This window comes from Oncorhynchus keta, chromosome 3, assembly GCF_023373465.1.
Source record: "Oncorhynchus keta strain PuntledgeMale-10-30-2019 chromosome 3, Oket_V2, whole genome shotgun sequence".
Lineage (NCBI taxonomy): Eukaryota > Metazoa > Chordata > Actinopteri > Salmoniformes > Salmonidae > Oncorhynchus > Oncorhynchus keta.
The window spans coordinates 33,918,563-33,938,046 of record NC_068423.1 but is presented as its reverse complement, the minus strand read 5'-3'; the positions used below and the strand labels follow the sequence as shown (position 1 = coordinate 33,938,046).

The window sequence follows — 19,484 nt, the reverse complement described above, 5'->3', positions numbered from 1 at the left end:
AACTACAGTCCCTCTGCTGTCCAGAACACTAGTGAACTACAGTCCCTCTGCTGTCCAGAACACTAGTGAACTACAGTCCCTCTGCTGTCCAGAACACTAGTGAACTACAGTCCCTCTGCTGTCCAGAACACTAGTGAACTACAGTCCCTCTGCTGTCCAGAACACTAGTGAACTACAGTCCCTCTGCTATCCAGAACACTAGTGAACTACAGTCCCTGCTGCTCCAGAACACTAGTGAACTACAGTCCCTCTGCTGTCCAGAACACTAGTGAACTACAGTCCCTCTGCTGTCCAGAACACTAGTGAACTACAGTCCCTCTGCTGTCCAGAACACTAGTGAACTACAGTCCCTCTGCTGTCCAGAACACTAGTGAACTACAGTCCCTCTGCTGTCCAGAACACTAGTGAACTACAGTCCCTCTGCTGTCCAGAACACTAGTGAACTACAGTCCCTCTGCTGTCCAGAACACCAGTGAACTACAGTCCCTCTGCTGTCCAGAACACTAGTGAACTACAGTCCTCTGCTATCCAGATACTGTCCAGAACACTAGTGAACTACAGTCCCTCTGCTGTCCAGAACACTAGTGAACTACAGTCCCTCTGCTGTCCAGAACACTAGTGAACTACAGTCCCTCTGCTGTCCAGAACACTAGTGAACTACAGTCCCTCTGCTGTCCAGAACACTAGTGAACTACAGTCCTCTGCTGTCCAGAACACTAGTGAACTACAGTCCCTCTGCTGTCCAGAACACTAGTGAACTACAGTCCCTCTGCTGTCCAGAACACTAGTGAACTACAGTCCCTCTGCTGTCCAGAACACTAGTGAACTACAGTCCCTCTGCTGTCCAGAACACTAGTGAACTACAGTCCCTCTGCTGTCCAGAACACTAGTGAACTACAGTCCCTCTGCTGTCCAGAACACTAGTGAACTACAGTCCCTCTGCTGTCCAGAACACTAGTGAACTACAGTCCCTCTGCTGTCCAGAACACTAGTGAACTACAGTCCCTCTGCTGTCCAGAACACTAGTGAACTACAGTCCCTCTGCTGTCCAGAACACTAGTGAACTACAGTCCCTCTGCTGTCCAGAACACTAGTGAACTACAGTCCCTCTGCTATCCAGAACACTAGTGAACTACAGTCCCTCTGCTGTCCAGAACACTAGTGAACTACAGTCCCTCTGCTGTCCAGAACACTAGTGAACTACAGTCCCTCTGCTGTCCAGAACACTAGTGAGTGAACTACAGTCCCTCTGCTGTCCAGAACACTAGTGAACTACAGTCCCTCTGCTGTCCAGAACACTAGTGAACTACAGTCCCTCTGCTGTCCAGAACACTAGTGAACTACAGTCCCTCTGCTGTCCAGAACACTAGTGAACTACAGTCCCTCTGCTGTCCAGAACACTAGTGAACTACAGTCCCTCTGCTGTCCAGAACACTAGTGAACTACAGTCCCTCTGCTATCCAGAACACTAGTGAACTACAGTCCCTCTGTTATCCAGAACACCAGTGAACTACAGTCCCTCTGCTTTCCAGATACTGTCCAGAACACTAGTGAACTACAGTCCCTCTGCTTTCCAGATACTGTCCAGAACACTAGTGAACTACAGTCCCTCTGCTGTCCAGATACTGTCCAGAACACCAGTGAACTACAGTCCCTCTGCTGTCCAGATACTGTCCAGAACACCAGTGAACTACAGTCCCTCTGCTATCCAGAACACCAGTGAACTACAGTCCCTCTGCTGTCCAGAACACTAGTGAACTACAGTCCCTCTGCTATCCAGATACTGTCCAGAACACTAGTGAACTACAGTCCCTCTGCTATCAGATACTGTCCAGAACACCAGTGAACTACAGTCCCTCTGCTATCCAGATACTGTCCAGAACACCAGTGAACTACAGTCCCTCTGCTATCCAGATACTGTCCAGAACACTAGTGAACTACAGTCCCTCTGCTATCCAGATACTGTCCAGAACACTAGTGAACTACAGTCCCTCTGCTATCCAGATACTGTCCAGAACACCAGTGAACTACAGTCCCTCTGCTATCCAGATACTGTCCAGAACACCAGTGAACTACAGTCCCTCTGCTATCCAGATACTGTCCAGAACACTAGTGAACTACAGTCCCTCTGCTATCCAGATACTGTCCAGAACACCAGTGAACTACAGTCCCTCTGCTATCAAGAACACCAGTGAACTACAGTCCCTCTGCTATCCAGATACTGTCCAGAACACTAGTGAACTACAGTCCCTCTGCTGTCCAGATACTGTCCAGAACACTAGTGAACTACAGTCCCTCTGCTATCCAGATACTGTCCAGAACACTAGTGAACTACAGTCCCTCTGCTATCCAGATACTGTCCAGAACACTAGTGAACTACAGTCCCTCTGCTATCCAGATACTGTCCAGAACACTAGTGAACTACAGTCCCTCTGCTATCCAGATACTGTCCAGAACACTAGTGAACTACAGTCCCTCTGCTATCCAGATACTGTCCAGAACACTAGTGAACTACAGTCCCTCTGCTATCCAGATACTGTCCAGAACACTAGTGAACTACAGTCCCTCTGCTATCCAGAACACTAGTGAACTACAGTCCCTCTGCTGTCCAGAACACTAGTGAACTACAGTCCCTCTGCTGTCCAGAACACCAGTGAACTACAGTCCCTCTGCTATCAGATACTGTCCAGAACACTAGTGAACTACAGTCCCTCTGCTATCCAGAACACTAGTGAACTACAGTCCCTCTGCTATCCAGATACTGTCCAGAACACTAGTGAACTACAGTCCCTCTGCTATCCAGATACTGTCCAGAACACTAGTGAACTACAGTCCCTCTGTTATCCAGATACTGTCCAGAACACCAGTGAACTACAGTCCCTCTGCTGTCCAGATACTGTCCAGAACACTAGTGAACTACAGTCCCTCTGCTATCCAGATACTGTCCAGAACACTAGTGAACTACAGTCCCTCTGCTATCCAGATACTGTCCAGAACACTAGTGAACTACAGTCCCTCTGCTATCCAGATACTGTCCAGAACACTAGTGAACTACAGTCCCTCTGCTATCCAGATACTGTCCAGAACACTAGTGAACTACAGTCCTCTGCTATCCAGATACTGTCCAGAACACTAGTGAACTACAGTCCCTCTGCTATCCAGATACTGTCCAGAACACTAGTGAACTACAGTCCCTCTGCTATCCAGATACTGTCCAGAACACTAGTGAACTACAGTCCCTCTGCTATCCAGATACTGTCCAGAACACTAGTGAACTACAGTCCCTCTGCTATCCAGATACTGTCCAGAACACCAGTGAACTACAGTCCCTCTGCTATCCAGATACTGTCCAGAACACTAGTGAACTACAGTCCCTCTGCTATCCAGATACTGTCCAGAACACTAGTGAACTACAGTCCCTCTGCTATCCAGATACTGTCCAGAACACTAGTGAACTACAGTCCCTCTGCTATCCAGATACTGTCCAGAACACTAGTGAACTACAGTCCCTCTGCTATCCAGATACTGTCCAGAACACCAGTGAACTACAGTCCCTCTGCTATCCAGATACTGTCCAGAACACTAGTGAACTACAGTCCCTCTGCTATCCAGATACTGTCCAGAACACTAGTGAACTACAGTCCCTCTGCTATCCAGATACTGTCCAGAACACCAGTGAACTACAGTCCCTCTGCTGTCCAGATACTGTCCAGAACACTAGTGAACTACAGTCCCTCTGCTATCCAGATACTGTCCAGAACACTAGTGAACTACAGTCCCTCTGCTATCCAGAACACCAGTGAACTACAGTCCCTCTGCTATCCAGATACTGTCCAGAACACCAGTGAACTACAGTCCCTCTGCTATCCAGAACACCAGTGAACTACAGTCCCTCTGCTATCCAGATACTGTCCAGAACACTAGTGAACTACAGTCCCTCTGCTATCCAGATACTGTCCAGAACACCAGTGAACTACAGTCCCTCTGCTATCCAGAACACCAGTGAACTACAGTCCCTCTGCTATCCAGATACTGTCCAGAACACTAGTGAACTACAGTCCCTCTGCTATCCAGATACTGTCCAGAACACCAGTGAACTACAGTCCCTCTGCTATCCAGAACACCAGTGAACTACAGTCCCTCTGCTATCCAGATACTGTCCAGAACACTAGTGAACTACAGTCCCTCTGCTATCCAGATACTGTCCAGAACACTAGTGAACTACAGTCCCTCTGCTATCCAGAACACCAGTGAACTACAGTCCCTCTGCTATCCAGATACTGTCCAGAACACTAGTGAACTACAGTCCCTCTGTTATCCAGAACACTAGTGAACTACAGTCCCTCTGCTGTCCAGAACACTAGTGAACTACAGTCCCTCTGCTATCCAGATACTGTCCAGAACACTAGTGAACTACAGTCCCTCTGCTATCCAGATACTGTCCAGAACACTAGTGAACTACAGTCCCTCTGCTATCCAGAACACTAGTGAACTACAGTCCCTCTGCTATCCAGATACTGTCCAGAACACTAGTGAACTACAGTCCCTCTGCTATCCAGAACACTAGTGAACTACAGTCCCTCTGCTATCCAGATACTGTCCAGAACACTAGTGAACTACAGTCCCTCTGCTGTCCAGAACACTAGTGAACTACAGTCCCTCTGCTATCCAGATACTGTCCAGAACACTAGTGAACTACAGTCCCTCTGCTATCCAGATACTGTCCAGAACACTAGTGAACTACAGTCCCTCTGCTATCCAGAACACTAGTGAACTACAGTCCCTCTGCTATCCAGATACTGTCCAGAACACTAGTGAACTACAGTCCCTCTGCTGTCCAGATACTGTCCAGAACACTAGTGAACTACAGTCCCTCTGCTATCCAGATACTGTCCAGAACACTAGTGAACTACAGTCCCTCTGCTGTCCAGATACTGTCCAGAACACCAGTGAACTACAGTCACAACATATTGGATTGTACCCACTGGTCTAATATGTTCCTAAATATTTTGCTCTGCGTCTTGGGAGTTTGGTTTGGTAGCCGCTAAAAAGATAATTCCCCAGATAATACATTGAACGAGGTTCATTGTCATGTTTACAGGTAATAACTTGCTATTATAGTTATTATAGTTATTATAGTTGTTATAGTTGTTATAGTTATTATAGTTATTATAGTTATTATAGTTGTTATAGTTATTATAGTTATTATAGTTATTATAGTTGTTATAATAGTTATTATTATGGTTATTATTATGGTTATTATAGTTGTGATAGTCGTTATAGTTATTATAGTTATTATAGTTATTATAGTTGTTATAGTTATTATAGTTGTTATAGTCGTTATAGTTATTATAGTTATTATAGTTGTTATAGTTATTATAGTTATTATAGTTGTTATAGTTATTATAGTTGTTATAGTTATTATAGTTGTTATAGTTGTTATAGTTATTATAGTTATTATAGTTATTATAGTTATTATAGTTATTATAGTTGTTATAATAGTTATTATAGTTGTTATAGTTATTATAGTTATTATAGTTGTTATAGTTGTTATAGTTATTATAGTTATTATAGTTGTTATAGTTATTATAGTTGTTATAGTTATTATAGTTATTATAGTTGTTATATTTATTATAGTTATTATAGTTATTATAGTTGTTATAGTTATTATAGTTGTTATAGTTATTGTAGTTATTATAGTTATTATTATAGTTATTATAGTTGTTATAGTTATTATAGTTATTATAGTCATTATAGTTATTATAGTTATTATAGTTATTATAGTTATTATAGTTGTTATAGTTATTATAGTTATTATTATAGTTATTATAGTTGTTATAGTTATTATAGTTATTATAGTTATTATAGTTGTTATAGTCATTATAGTTATTATAGTTATTATAGTTATTATAGTTATTATAGTTGTTATAGTTATTATAGTTGTTATAATAGTTATTATTACAGTTATTATAATTATTATAGTTATTATAGTTGTTATAGTTGTTATAGTTGTTATAATTATTATAGTTGTTATAGTTATTATAGTTATTAGTTGTTATAGTTATTATAGTTATTATAGTTATTATAGTTGTTATAGTTGTTATAGTTGTTATAATTATTATAGTTGTTATAGTTATTATAGTTATTATAGTTGTTATAGTTATTATCATAGTTATCATAGTTGTTATAGTTATTATAGTTATTATAGTTGTTATAATTATTATAGTTATTATAGTTATTATAGTTGTTATAGTTATTATGGTTATTATAGTTGTTATAATTATTATAGTTATTATTACAGTTATTATAATTATTATAGTTATTATTATAGTTATTATAATTATTATAGTTATTATTATAGTTATTATAATTATTATAGTTATTATTATAGTTATTATAATTATTTAGTTATTATTATAATTATTATAGTTGTTCTAGTTATTATAGTGATTATAGTTGTTATAGTTATTATAGTTGTTATAATAGTTATTATAATTATTATAGTTATTATTATAATTATTATAGTTGTTATAGTTATTATAGTTATTATAGTTGTTATAGTTATTATAGTTGTTATAATAGTTATTATAATTATTATAGTTATTATTATAGTTATTATTATAATTATTAGAGTTATTATTATAATTATTAGAATTATTATTATAATTATTATAGTTATTATAATTATTATAGTTATTATAGTTGTTATAGTTATTATAGTTGTTATAGTTATTATAGTTATTATAGTTATTATAGTTATTATAGTTGTTATAGTTATTATAGTTATTATAGTTGTTATAGTTGTTATAGTTATTATAGTTATTATAGTTGTTATAGTTATTATAGTTATTATTATAGTTATTATAGTTGTTATAGTTATTATAGTTATTATTATAGTTATTATAGTTATTATAGTTATTATAGTTATTATTATAGTTATTATAGTTATTATAGTTATTATTATAGTTATTATTATAGTTATTATAGTTATTATAGTTATTATTATAGTTATTATAGTTATTATAGTTATTATTATAGTTATTATAGTTGTTATAGTTATTATAGTTATTATAGTTATTATAGTTATTATTATAGTTATTATAGTTATTATCGTTATTATTATAGTTGTTATAGTTATTATAGTTGTTATAGTTATTATAGTTATTATTATAGTTATTATAGTTGTTATAGTTGTTATAGTTATTATAGTTATTATAGTTGTTATAGTTGTTATAGTTATTATAGTTATTATAGTTGTTATAGTTATTATAGTTATTATTATAGTTGTTACAGTTGTTGTAATTTGTAGTATAGTATAGTATCTGAAGGTCGACATACCGTCCTGTGTCACTTTTTTACCATTCTTGATTAAAAACCTGTTCAGATCTGAACAGACTAACAGTCATTTTTCTGTTTCTGTTTGTCTCCATCTGTCCCTGTCAGACATTGTTTAGTGTAGATCCCTCAGATCTGAACAGTCATGTGTATCTTTCTGTTTATGTGTGTTTATGTCAATGCTTGGGTTTGTGTTTGTTCCTGTCAGATATTGATGAGTGTAGAGAGATCCCTCTGGCCTGTGGAGAACACTCAGTCTGCAACAACCAGCCCGGAACCTTCCGCTGTGAGTGCAATGATGGATACCAGTTCGCCAGTGACGGGCACACCTGCATAGGTACACTTTGTGTGCGTCTCCCTTTTTCTCTCTCTCTGTTTCTTATTCTTGTTCTCACTCCCCTCTCCCCTCTCACTCTCTTTCTCTTAAACTCTCTCTCTCTCGCACTCTTTCTCTTAAACTCTCTCTGTCTCGCTCTCTTTCTCTTAAACTCTCTGTCTCGCTCTCTTTCTCTTAAACTCTCTCTGTCTCGCTCTCTTTCTCTTAAATTCTCTCTGTCTCGCTCTCTTTCTCCCAAACTCTCTGTCTCGCTCTCTTTCTCCCAAACTCTCTGTCTCGCTTTCTCTTTTAAATTCTCTCTGTCTCGCTCTTTTCTCCCAAACTCTCTGTCTCGCCCCTTTCTCCCAAACTCTCTCTGTCTCGTGACTCTTTCTCCCAAACTCTCTGTCTCGCTTCTCTTCTCTTAAACTCTCTGTCTCGCTTATTTCTCTTAAATTCTCTCTGTCTCGCTCTCTTTCTCCCAAACTCTCTGTCTCGCACCCTTTCTCCCAAACTCCTCTCGCACTCTTTCTCCCAAACTCTCTGTCTCGCTCTCTTTCTCTTAAACTCTCTCTGTCTCGCTTCTTTCTCTTAAACTCTCTCTGTCTCGCTCCCTTTCTCCCAAACTCTCTCTCTCGCACTCTTTCTCCCAAACTCTCTCTGTCTCGCTCTCTTTCTCTTAAACTCTCTCTGTCTCGCTTCTTTTCTTAAACTCTCTGTCTCGCTCTCTTTCTCCCAAACTCTCTGTCTCGCACCTTTCTCCCAAACTCTCTCTCTCGCACTCTTTCTCCCAAACTCTCTGTCTCGCTCTCTTCTTTAAACTCTCTGTCTCGTTCTCTTTCTCTTAAACTCTCTGTCTCGCTCTCTTTCTCTTAAACTCTCTCTGTCTCGCTCTCTTTCTCCCAAACTCTCTGTCTCGCACCCTTTCTCCCAAACTCTCTCTCGTCTCTTTCTCCCAAACTCTCTCTGTCTCGCTCTTTCTCTTAAACTCTCTCTGTCTCTGTTCTCTTTCTCTTAAACTCTCTGTCTCGCTCTCTTTCTCTTAAACTCTCTGTCTCGCCTCTTTCTCTTAAACTCTCTGTCTCGCTCTCTTTCTCTTAAACTCTCTCTGTCTCGTTCTCTTTCTCTTAAACTCTCTGTCTCGCTCTCTTTCTCCCAAACTCTCTGTCTCGCACCCTTTCTCCCAAACTCTCTCTCTCGCACTCTTTCTCCAAAACTCTCTCTCTCGCACTCTTTCTCCAAAACTCTCTCTGTCTCGCTCTCTTTCTCTTAAACTCTCTCTGTCTCGCTCTCTTTCTCCCAAACTCTCTCTCTCGCACTCTTTCTCCCAAACTCTCTCTGTCTCGCTCTCTTTCTCTTAAACTCTCTCTGTCTCGCTCTCTTTCTCTTAAACTCTCTCTGTCTCGTTCTCTTTCTCTTAAACTCTCTCTGTCTCGCTCTCTTTCTCTTAAACTCTCTCTGTCTCGCTCTCTTTCTCTTAAACTCTCTCTGTCTCGCACTCTTTCTCCCAAACTCTCTCTGTCTCGCTCTCTTTCTCTTAAACTCTCTCTGTCTCGCTCTCTTTCTCCCAAACTCTCTCTCTCGCACTCTTTCTCCCAAACTCTCTCTGTCTCGCTCTCTTTCTCTTAAACTCTCTCTGTCTCGCTCTCTTTCTCTTAAACTCTCTCTGTCTCGCTCTCTTTCTCCCAAACTCTCTGTCTCGCTCTCTTTCTCTTAAACTCTCTCTGTCTCGCTCTCTTTCTCTTAAACTCTCTCTGTCTCGCTCTCTTTCTCTTAAACTCTCTCTGTCTCGCACTCTTTCTCCCAAACTCTCTCTGTCTCGCTCTCTTTCTCTTAAACTCTCTCTGTCTCGCTCTCTTTCTCCCAAACTCTCTCTCTCGCACTCTTTCTCCCAAACTCTCTCTGTCTCGCTCTCTTTCTCTTAAACTCTCTCTGTCTCGCTCTCTTTCTCTTAAACTCTCTGTCTCGCACTCTTTCTCCCAAACTCTCTCTGTCTCGCTTCTTTTCTTAAACTCTCTCTGTCTCGTTCTCTTCTCTTAAACTCTCTGTCTCGCTCTCTTTCTCCCAAACTCTCTGTCTCGCACCCTTTCTCCCAAACTCTCTCTCTCGCACTCTTTCTCCAAAACTCTCTCTCTCGCACTCTTTCTCTTAAACTCTCTCTGTCTCGTTCTCTTTCTCTTAAACTCTCTCTGTCTCGCTCTCTTTCTCCCAAACTCTCTCTCTCTCGCTCTTTTCTCCCAAACTCTCTCTGTCTCGCTTCTCTTTCTCTTAAACTCTCTGTCTCGCTTAATCTTTCTTAAACTCTCTCTGTCTCGCCTTCTTTCTCCCAAACTCTCTCTCTCGCACTCTTTCTCCCAAACTCTCTCTGTCTCGCTCTCTTTCTCTTAAACTCTCTGTCTCGCTCTCTTTCTCTTAAACTCTCTGTCTCGCTCTCTTTCTCTTAAACTCTCTCTCTCTCGCACTCTTTCTCTTAAACTCTCTCTGTCTCGTTCTCTTTCTCTTAAACTCTCTCTGTCTCGCTCTCTTTCTCTTAAACTCTCTGTCTCGCTCTCTTTCTCCCAAACTCTCTCTCTCTCGCACCCTTTCTCCCAGACTCTCTCTCTCGCACTCTTTCTCCAAAACTCTCTCTGTCTCGCTCTCTTTCTCTTAAACTCTCTCTGTCTCGCTCTCTTTCTCCCAAACTCTCTGTCTCGCTCTCTTTCTCCCAAACTCTCTCTGTCTCGCTCCCTTTCTCCCAAACTCTCTCTGTCTCGCACTCTTTCTCCCAAACTCTCTCTGTCTCGCTCTCTTTCTCTTAAACTCTCTCTGTCTCGCTCTCTTTCTCCCAAACTCTCTCTGTCTCGCACTCTTTCTCCCAAACTCTCTCTGTCTCGCTCTCTTTCTCTTAAACTCTCTCTGTCTCGCACTCTTTCTCCCAAACTCTCTCTGTCTCGCTCTCTTTCTCTTAAACTCTCTCTGTCTCGTTCTCTTTCTCTTAAACTCTCTGTCTCGCTCTCTTTCTCCCAAACTCTGTCTCGCACCTTTCTCCCAAACTCTCTCTCTCGCACTCTTTCTCCAAAACTCTCTCTCGCACTCTTTCTCCAAAACTCTCTCTGTCTCGCTCTCTTTCTCTTAAACTCTCTCTGTCTCGTTTCTCTCTCTTAAACTCTCTGTCTCGCTCTCTTTTCTCCCAAACTCTCTCTCTCGCACTCTTTCTCCCAAACTCTCTCTGTCTTGCTCTCTTTCTCTTAAACTCTCTCTGTCTCGCTCTCTTTCTCCCAAACTCTCTGTCTCGCTCCCTTTTTCCCAAACTCTCTCTGTCTCGCACTCTTTCTCCCAAACTCTCTCTGTCTCGCTCTCTTTCTCTTAAACTCTCTCTGTCTCGCACTCTTTCTCCCAAACTCTCTGTCTCGCTCTCTTTCTCTTAAACTCTCTGTCTCGCTCTCTTTCTCCCAAACTCTCTCTGTCTCGCACTCTTCCACCCAAACTCTCTGTCTCGTTCTCTTTCTCCCAAACTCTCTCTGTCTCGCTCTCTTCCACCCAAACTCTCTGTCTCGTTCTCTTTCTTAAACTCTCTGTCTCGCTCTCTTTCTCCCAAACTCTCTCTGTCTCGCACCCTTTCTCCCAAACTCTCTCTGTCTCGCACTCTTTCTCTTAAACTCTCTCTGTCTCGCACTCTTTCTCCCAAACTCTCTCTGTCTCGCTCTCTTTCTCTTAAACTCTCTCTGTCTCGTTCTCTTTCTCTTAAACTCTCTGTCTCGCTCTCTTTTTCCCAAACTCTCTCTGTCTCGCACTCTTTTTCCCAAACTCTCTCTGTCTCGCTCTCTTTCTCCCAAACTCTCTCTGTCTCGCTCTCTTTCTCCCAAACTCTCTCTGTCTCGCTCTCTTTCTCCCAAACTCTCTCTGTCTCGCACCCTTTCTCCCAAACTCTCTCTGTCTCGCACTCTTTCTCCCAAACTCTCTCTGTCTCGCTCTCTTTCTCTTAAACTCTCTCTGTCTCGTTCTCTTTCTCTTAAACTCTCTGTCTCGCTCTCTTTCTCCCAAACTCTCTCTGTCTCGCTCTCTTTCTCCCAAACTCTCTCTGTCTCGCACTCTTTCTCCCAAACTCTCTCTGTCTCGCTCTCTTTCTCTTAAACTCTAAACGCTTATGCTTTCTTTAAACTCTCTGTCTCGCTCTCTTTCTCCCAAACTCTCTGTCTCGCACTCTTTCTCCCAAACTCTCTCTGTCTCGCTCTCTTCTCTTTAAACTCTGTCTCTTCTCTTCTCTTAAACTCTCTCTGTCTCGCTCTCTTTCTCTTAAACTCTCTCTGTCTCGCTTCTCTTTCTTAAACTCTCTCTGTCTCGCTCTCTTTCTCCCAAACTCTCTCTGTCTCGCTCTCTTCTCTTAAACTCTCTGTCTCGCTTTTCTCCCAAACTCTCTGTCTCGCACCCTTTCTCCCAAACTCTCTCTCTCGTGACTCTTTCTCCCAAACTCTCTGTCTCGCTTCTTTCTCTTAAACTCTCTCTGTCTCGCACTTTTCTCCCAAACTCTCTCTGTCTCGCTCTCTTTCTCCCCAAACTCTCTGTCTCGCTCTCTTTCTCCCAAACTCTCTCTTCTTTCTCCCAAACTCTCTCTCTCGCACTCTTTCTCCAAACTCTCTCTGTCTCGCTCTCTTTCTCTTAAACTCTCTCTGTCTCGCTCTTTCTCCCAAACTCTCTGTCTCGCTCCTCCTCTCTGTCTCGCTCCCTTTCTCCCAAACTCTCTGTCTCGCACTCTTTCTCCCAAACTCTCTCTGTCTCGCTCTCTTTCTCTTAAACTCTCTCTGTCTCGCTCTCTTTCTCCCAAACTCTCTCTGTCTCGGACTCTTTTCTCCCAAACTCTCTCTGTCTCGCTCTCTTTCTCTTAAACTCTCTCTGTCTCGCACTCTTTCTCCCAAACTCTCTCTGTCTTGCTCTCTTTCTCTTAAACTCTCTCTGTCTCGCTCTTTCTCCCAAACTCTCTGTCTCGCTCCCTTTTTCCTAAACTCTCTGTCTCAGACTTTTCTCCCAAACTCTCTGTCTCGCTCTCTTTCTTTAAACTCTCTCTGTCTCGCACTCTTTCTCCCAAACTCTCTGTCTCGCTTCTCTCTTAAACTCTCTCTGTCTCGCTCTCTTTCTCTTAAACTCTCTCTGTCTCTGTCTCCCAAACTCTCTCTGTCTCGCTCTCTTTCTCCCAAACTCTCTCTGTCTCGCTCTGTTCTCTTAAACTCTCTCTGTCTCGCTCTCTCTCTGTCTCGCTCTTTTCTCTTAAACTCTCTGTCTCGCTCTCTTTCTCCCAAACTCTCTCTGTCTCGCACTCTTCCACCCAAACTCTCTGTCTCGTTCTCTTTCTCCCAAACTCTCTCTGTCTCGCTCTCTTCCACCCAAACTCTCTGTCTCGTTCTCTTTCTCTTAAACTCTCTGTCTCGCTCTCTTTCTCCCAAACTCTCTGTCTCGCTCTCTTTCTCTTAAACTCTCTCTGTCTCGCACTCTTTCTCCCAAACTCTCTCTGTCTCGCTCTCTTTCTCTAAACTCTCTCTGTCTCGCACCCTTTCTCTTTCTCTCGCACTCTTTCTCCCAAACTCTCTCTGTCTCGCTCTCTTTCTCTGTCTCTCTCTTAAACTCTCTCTGTCTCGCTCTTTCTCTTAAACTCTCTGTCTCGCTCTCTTTCTCCCAAACTCTGTCTCGCACCCTTTCTCCCAAACTCTCTCTCTTCTCTTCTCCAAAACTCTCTCTGTCTCGCTCTCTTTCTCTTAAACTCTCTCTGTCTCGCTCTCTTTCTCCCAAACTCTCTGTCTCGCTCTCTTTCTCCCAAACTCTCTCTGTCTCGCTCCCTTTCTCCCAAACTCTCTCTGTCTCGCACTCTTTCTCCCAAACTCTCTCTGTCTCGCTCTCTTTCTCTTAAACTCTCTCTGTCTCGCTCTCTTTCTCTTAAACTCTCTGTCTCGCTCTCTTTCTCCCAAACTCTCTGTCTCGCACCCTTTCTCCCAAACTCTCTCTCTCGCTCCCTTTCTCCCAAACTCTCTCTGTCTCGCACTCTTTCTCCCAAACTCTCTCTGTCTCGCTCTCTTTCTCTTAAACTCTCTCTGTCTCGCTCTCTTTCTCTTAAACTCTCTGTCTCGCACCCTTTCTCCCAAACTCTCTCTCTCGCACTCTTTCTCCCAAACTCTCTCTGTCTCGCTCTCTTTCTCTTAAACTCTCTCTGTCTCGCACTCTTTCTCCCAAACTCTCTCTGTCTCGCACTCTTTCTCCCAAACTCTCTCTGTCTCGCTCTCTTTCTCTTAAACTGTCTCTGTCTCGCTCTCTCTCAAACTCTCTCTGTCTCGCTCTCTCTCAAACTCTCCCTCTTTCTCCCTTTCTCTCTGTCCCCCTCTCTTTTTTCTCTCTGCCGCCCCCCTCTCTCTCTCTTTCTCTCAAACTCTCTCTGTCTCGCTCTCTCTCAAACTCTCTCTCTTTCTCCCTTCCTCTCTGCCCCCTCTCTCTCTGTCTTCTGCTACTTTAAATTCTGGGGTTAAACACTAACCACTGCCATATGAGGGAAATAAAAACAGAACAGATGAAAGCATGTCTGCTCACTTCTCGGCAACAGACAGACATAGTCGTTTTTTCACAGACAGCCCAATTCAGATTTTTTTCAGTAATTGTTCTTTTGACCAATCGGATCATCTCTCTTGTCAGTAATTGTTCTTTTGACCAATCGGATCATCTCTCTTGTCAGTAATTGGCCAACAGATAAGAATTGGGCTGCCTGTGTAAACGCAGCCTGTGTCAGAATCTATGCCCGAAAACTACTAACATACTAACATCTGAAATATTTCCTGTGTTGATGTTAACACCCCCTATCCTTTCCAGGAGTTTGATTGATTGATAGATTGATTGACTGACCGACTTGCTGATTGGCTGTTTAATCCCCAGGAGTGGACCGTCCAGTAGACCACTGCGCGGCCGGCAGCCATGACTGTGACATCACGGAGCGCGCTCACTGCAGCTACAGTGGAGGATCCTCTTATATCTGCTCCTGTTTGCCTGGGTTTCAGGGACACGGACGGGTCTGCCAAGGTAATGGTGTGAGTGTGTTTGTGGGCATTTAAACCCACTGGGCCCTGGGCGCCAAAGGCGTGGATGTCGATTATGCCCCCCTCGCACCTCTATGATTCAGAGGGGTTGGGTTAAATGCGGAAGACACATTTCAGTAGAATGCATTCAGTTATACAACTGACTAGGCATCCCCCTCTCCCTTTACAACTGACTAGGTATCCCCCTCTCCCTTTACAACTGACTAGGCATCCCCCTCTCCCTTTACAACTGACTAGGCATCCCCCTCTCCCTTTACAACTGACTAGGTATCCCCCTTTCCCTTTACAACTGACTAGGTATCCCCCTCTCCCTTTACAACTGACTAGGCATCCCCTCTCCCTTTACAACTGACTAGGCATCCCCCTCTCCCTTTACAACTGACTAGGCACCCCCCTCTCCCTTTACAACTGACTAGATATCCCCCTCTCCCTTTACAACTGACTAGGTATCCCCCTCTCCCTTTACAGCTGACTAGGTATCCCCCTCTCCCTTTACAACTGACTAGATATCCCCCTCTCCCTTTACAACTGACTAGGCATCCCCCTCTCCCTTTACAACTGACTAGGCACCCCCCTCTCCCTTTACAACTGACTAGATATCCCCCTCTCCCTTTACAACTGACTAGGTATCCCCCTCTCCCTTTACAGCTGACTAGGTATCCCCTCTCCCTTTACAACTGACTAGATATCCCCTCTCCCTTTACAACTGACTAGGCATCCCCTCTCCTTTACAACTGACTAGGTATCCCCTCTCCCATTCCAACTGACTAGATATCCCCTTTCCTTTCCAACTGACTAGATATCCCCCTTTCCCTTTACAACTGACTAGATATCCCCCTCTCCCTTTACAACTGACTAGGTATCCCCCTCTCCCATTCCAACTGACTAGGTATCCCCCTCTCCCTTTCCAACTGACTAGATATCCCCCTTTCCCTTTACAACTGACTAGATATCCCCCTCTCCCTTTACAACTGACTAGGTATCCCCCTCTCCCATTCCAACTGACTAGGCACCCCCCTCTCCCTTTACAACTGACTAGATATCCCCCTCTCCCTTTACAACTGACTAGGTATCCCCCTCTCCCTTTACAACTGACTAGGTATCCCCCTCTCCCTTTACAGCTGACTAGGTATCCCCCTCTCCCTTTACAACTGACTAGATATCCCCCTCTCCCTTTACAACTGACTAGGCATCCCCCTCTCCCTTTACAACTGACTAGGTATCCCCCTCTCCCATTCCAACTGACTAGATATCCCCCTTTCCCTTTCCAACTGACTAGATATCCCCCTTTCCCTTTACAACTGACTAGATATCCCCCTCTCCCTTTACAACTGACTAGGTATCCCCCTCTCCCATTCCAACTGACTAGGTATCCCCCTCTCCCTTTCCAACTGACTAGATATCCCCCTCTCCCTTTACAACTGACTAGGCATCCCCCTCTCCCTTTACAACTGACTAGGTATCCCCCTCTCCCTTTACAACTGACTAGATATCCCCCTCTCCCTTTACAACTGACTAGGTATCCCCCTCTCCCTTTACAACTGACTAGATATCCCCCTTTCCCTTTACAACTGACTAGATATCCCCCTCTCCCTTTACAACTGACTAGGCATCCCCCTCTCCCTTTACAACTGACTAGGTATCCCCCTCTCCCATTACAACTGACTAGGTATCCCCCTCTCCCTTTACAACTGACTAGGTATCCCCCTCTCCCTTTACAACTGACTAGATATCCCCCTTTCCCTTTCCAACTGACTAGATATCCCCCTTTCCCTTTACAACTGACTAGGCATCCCCCTCTCCCTTTACAACTGACTAGGTATCCCCCTTTCCCTTTCCAACTGACTAGGTATCCCCCTTTCCCCTTTACAACTGACTAGATATCCCCCTTCCCTTTCCAACTGACTAGGTATCCCCCTTTCCCTTTCCAACTGACTAGGTATCCCCCTTTCCCTTTACAACTGACTAGGTATCCCCCTTTCCCTTTCCAACTGACTAGGTATCCCCCTTTCCCTTTCCAACTGACTAGGTATCCCCCTTTCCCTTTACAACTGACTAGGTATCCCCCTTTCCCTTTACAACTGACTAGGTACCCCCCTTTCCCTTTACAACTGACTAGATATCCCCCTCTCCCTTTCCAACTGACTAGGTATCCCCCTTTCCCTTTACAACTGACTAGGTACCCCCCTTTCCCTTTACAACTGACTAGATATCCCCCTCTCCCTTTCCAACTGACTAGGTATCCCCCTTTACAACTGACTAGATATCCCCCTTTCCCTTTACAACTGACTAGGTATCCCCCTTTCCCTTTCCAACTGACTAGGTATCCCCCTTTACAACTGACTAGGTATCCCCCTTTCCCTTTACAACTGACTAGATATCCCCTTTCCCTTTACAACTGACTAGGTATCCCCCTCTCCCTTTACAACTGACTAGGTATCCCCCTTTCCCTTTACAACTGACTAGGTATCCCCCTTTCCCTTTACAACTGACTAGATATCCCCCTTTCCCTTTACAACTGACTAGGTATCCCCCTTTACAACTGACTAGATATCCCCCTTTCCCTTTACAACTGACTAGATATCCCCCTTTCCCTTTACAACTGACTAGGTATCCCCCTTTACAACTGACTAGGTATCCCCCTTTCCCTTTACAACTGACTAGATATCCCCCTTTCCCTTTACAACTGACTAGGTATCCCCCTTTCCCTTTACAACTGACTAGATATCCCCTTTCCCTTTCCAACTGACTAGGTATCCCCCTTTACAACTGACTAGGTATCCCCTTTCCCTTTACAACTGACTAGATATCCCCCTTTCCCTTTACAACTGACTAGGTATCCCCCTTTACAACTGACTAGGTATCCCCCTTTCCCTTTACAACTGACTAGATATCCCCCTTTCCCTTTACAACTGACTAGGTATCCCCCTTTCCCTTTACAACTGACTAGATATCCCCTTTTCCCTTTACAACTGACTAGATATCCCCCTTTACAACTGACTAGGTATCCCCCTTTCCCTTTACAACTGACTAGGTATCCCCCTTTCCCTTTACAACTGACTAGATATCCCCCTTTCCCTTTACAACTGACTAGGTACCCCTTTCCCTTTACAACTGACTAGATATCCCCCTTTCCCTTTACAACTGACTAGGTATCCCCTTTCCTTTACAACTGACTAGGTATCCCCCTTTCCTTTACAACTGACTAGGTATCCCCCTTTCCCTTTACAACTGACTAGGTATCCCCTTTCCTTTACAACTGACTAGGTACCCCCTTTCCCTTTACAACTGACTAGGTACCCCCTTTCCCTTTACAACTGACTAGGTACCCCCTTTCCCTTTACAACTGACTAGGTATCCCCTTTCCCTTTACAACTGACTAGGTACCCCCCTTTCCCTTTACAACTGACTAGGTACCCCCTTTCCCTTTACAACTGACTAGGTATCCCCCTTTCCCTTTACAACTGACTAGGTACCCCCCTTTCCCTTTACAACTGACTAGGTACCCCCCTTTCCCTTTACAACTGACTAGGTACCCCCCTTTCCCTTTACAACTGACTAGGTATCCCCCTTTCCCTTTACAACTGACTAGGTATCCCCTTTCCCTTTACAACTGACTAGGTATCCCCTTTCCTTTACAACTGACTAGGTATCCCCTTTCCCTTTACAACTGACTAGGTACCCCCTTTCCTTTACAACTGACTAGGTACCCCTTTCCCTTTACAACTGACTAGGTACCCCCCTTTCCTTTACAACTGACTAGGTATCCCCCTTTCCTTTACAACTGACTAGGTATCCCCTTTCCTTTACAACTGACTAGGTATCCCCTCTCCCTTTACAACTGACTAGGTACCCCCCTTTCCCTTTACAACTGACTAGGTACCCCTTTCCTTTACAACTGACTAGGTATCCCCTTTCCTTTACAACTGACTAGGTACCCCCTTTCCCTTTACAACTGACTAGATATCCCCCTTTCCCTTTACAACTGACTAGATATCCCCTTTCCCATTCCAACTGACTAGATATCCCCTTTACAACTGACTAGGTATCCCCTTTCCTTTACAACTGACTAGATATCCCCCTTTCCCATTCCAACTGACTAGATATCCCCCTTTACAACTGACTAGGTATCCCCCTTTCCCTTTACAACTGACTAGGTATCCCCCTTTCCCTTTACAACTGACTAGGTATCCCCCTTTCCCTTTACAACTGACTAGGTATCCCCCTTTCCCTTTCCAACTGACTAGGTATCCCCTTTCCCTTTACAACTGACTAGATATCCCCCTTTCCCATTCCAACTGACTAGATATCCCCCTTTACAACTGACTAGATATCCCCCTTTACAACTGACTAGATATCCCCCTTTCCCTTTACAACTGACTAGATATCCCCCTTTCCCATTCCAACTGACTAGATATCCCCCTTTACAACTGACTAGATATCCCCCTTTACAACTGACTAGATATCCCCCTTTCCTTTACAACTGACTAGATATCCCCCTTTCCCATTCCAACTGACTAGATATCCCCCTTTACAACTGACTAGATATCCCCCTTTACAACTGACTAGATATCCCCCTTTCCTTTTCCAACTGACTAGGTATCCCCCTTTCCTTTCCCAACTGACTAGATATCCCCCTTTCCTTTTCCAACTGACTAGGTATCCCCCTTTCCTTTCCCAACTGACTAGATATCCCCCTTTCCCTTTACAACTGACTAGGTATCCCCTTTCCTTTCCCAACTGACTAGATATCCCCCTTTCCTTTCCCAACTGACTAGATA

General features: G+C 43.4%; 1 protein-coding gene across 1 annotated transcript in view; it reads left to right on the top strand.

The window, feature by feature from the left end:
• LOC118379207 (nidogen-1-like) overlaps positions 1 to 19,484 on the top strand; it is a 167,622-nt gene that overhangs the window by 87,243 nt on the left and 60,895 nt on the right. The window contains 2 exon segments of the mRNA XM_052497069.1: positions 7,544 to 7,672; positions 14,543 to 14,686. Coding sequence (XP_052353029.1) covers positions 7,544 to 7,672; positions 14,543 to 14,686 — 273 coding nt within the window.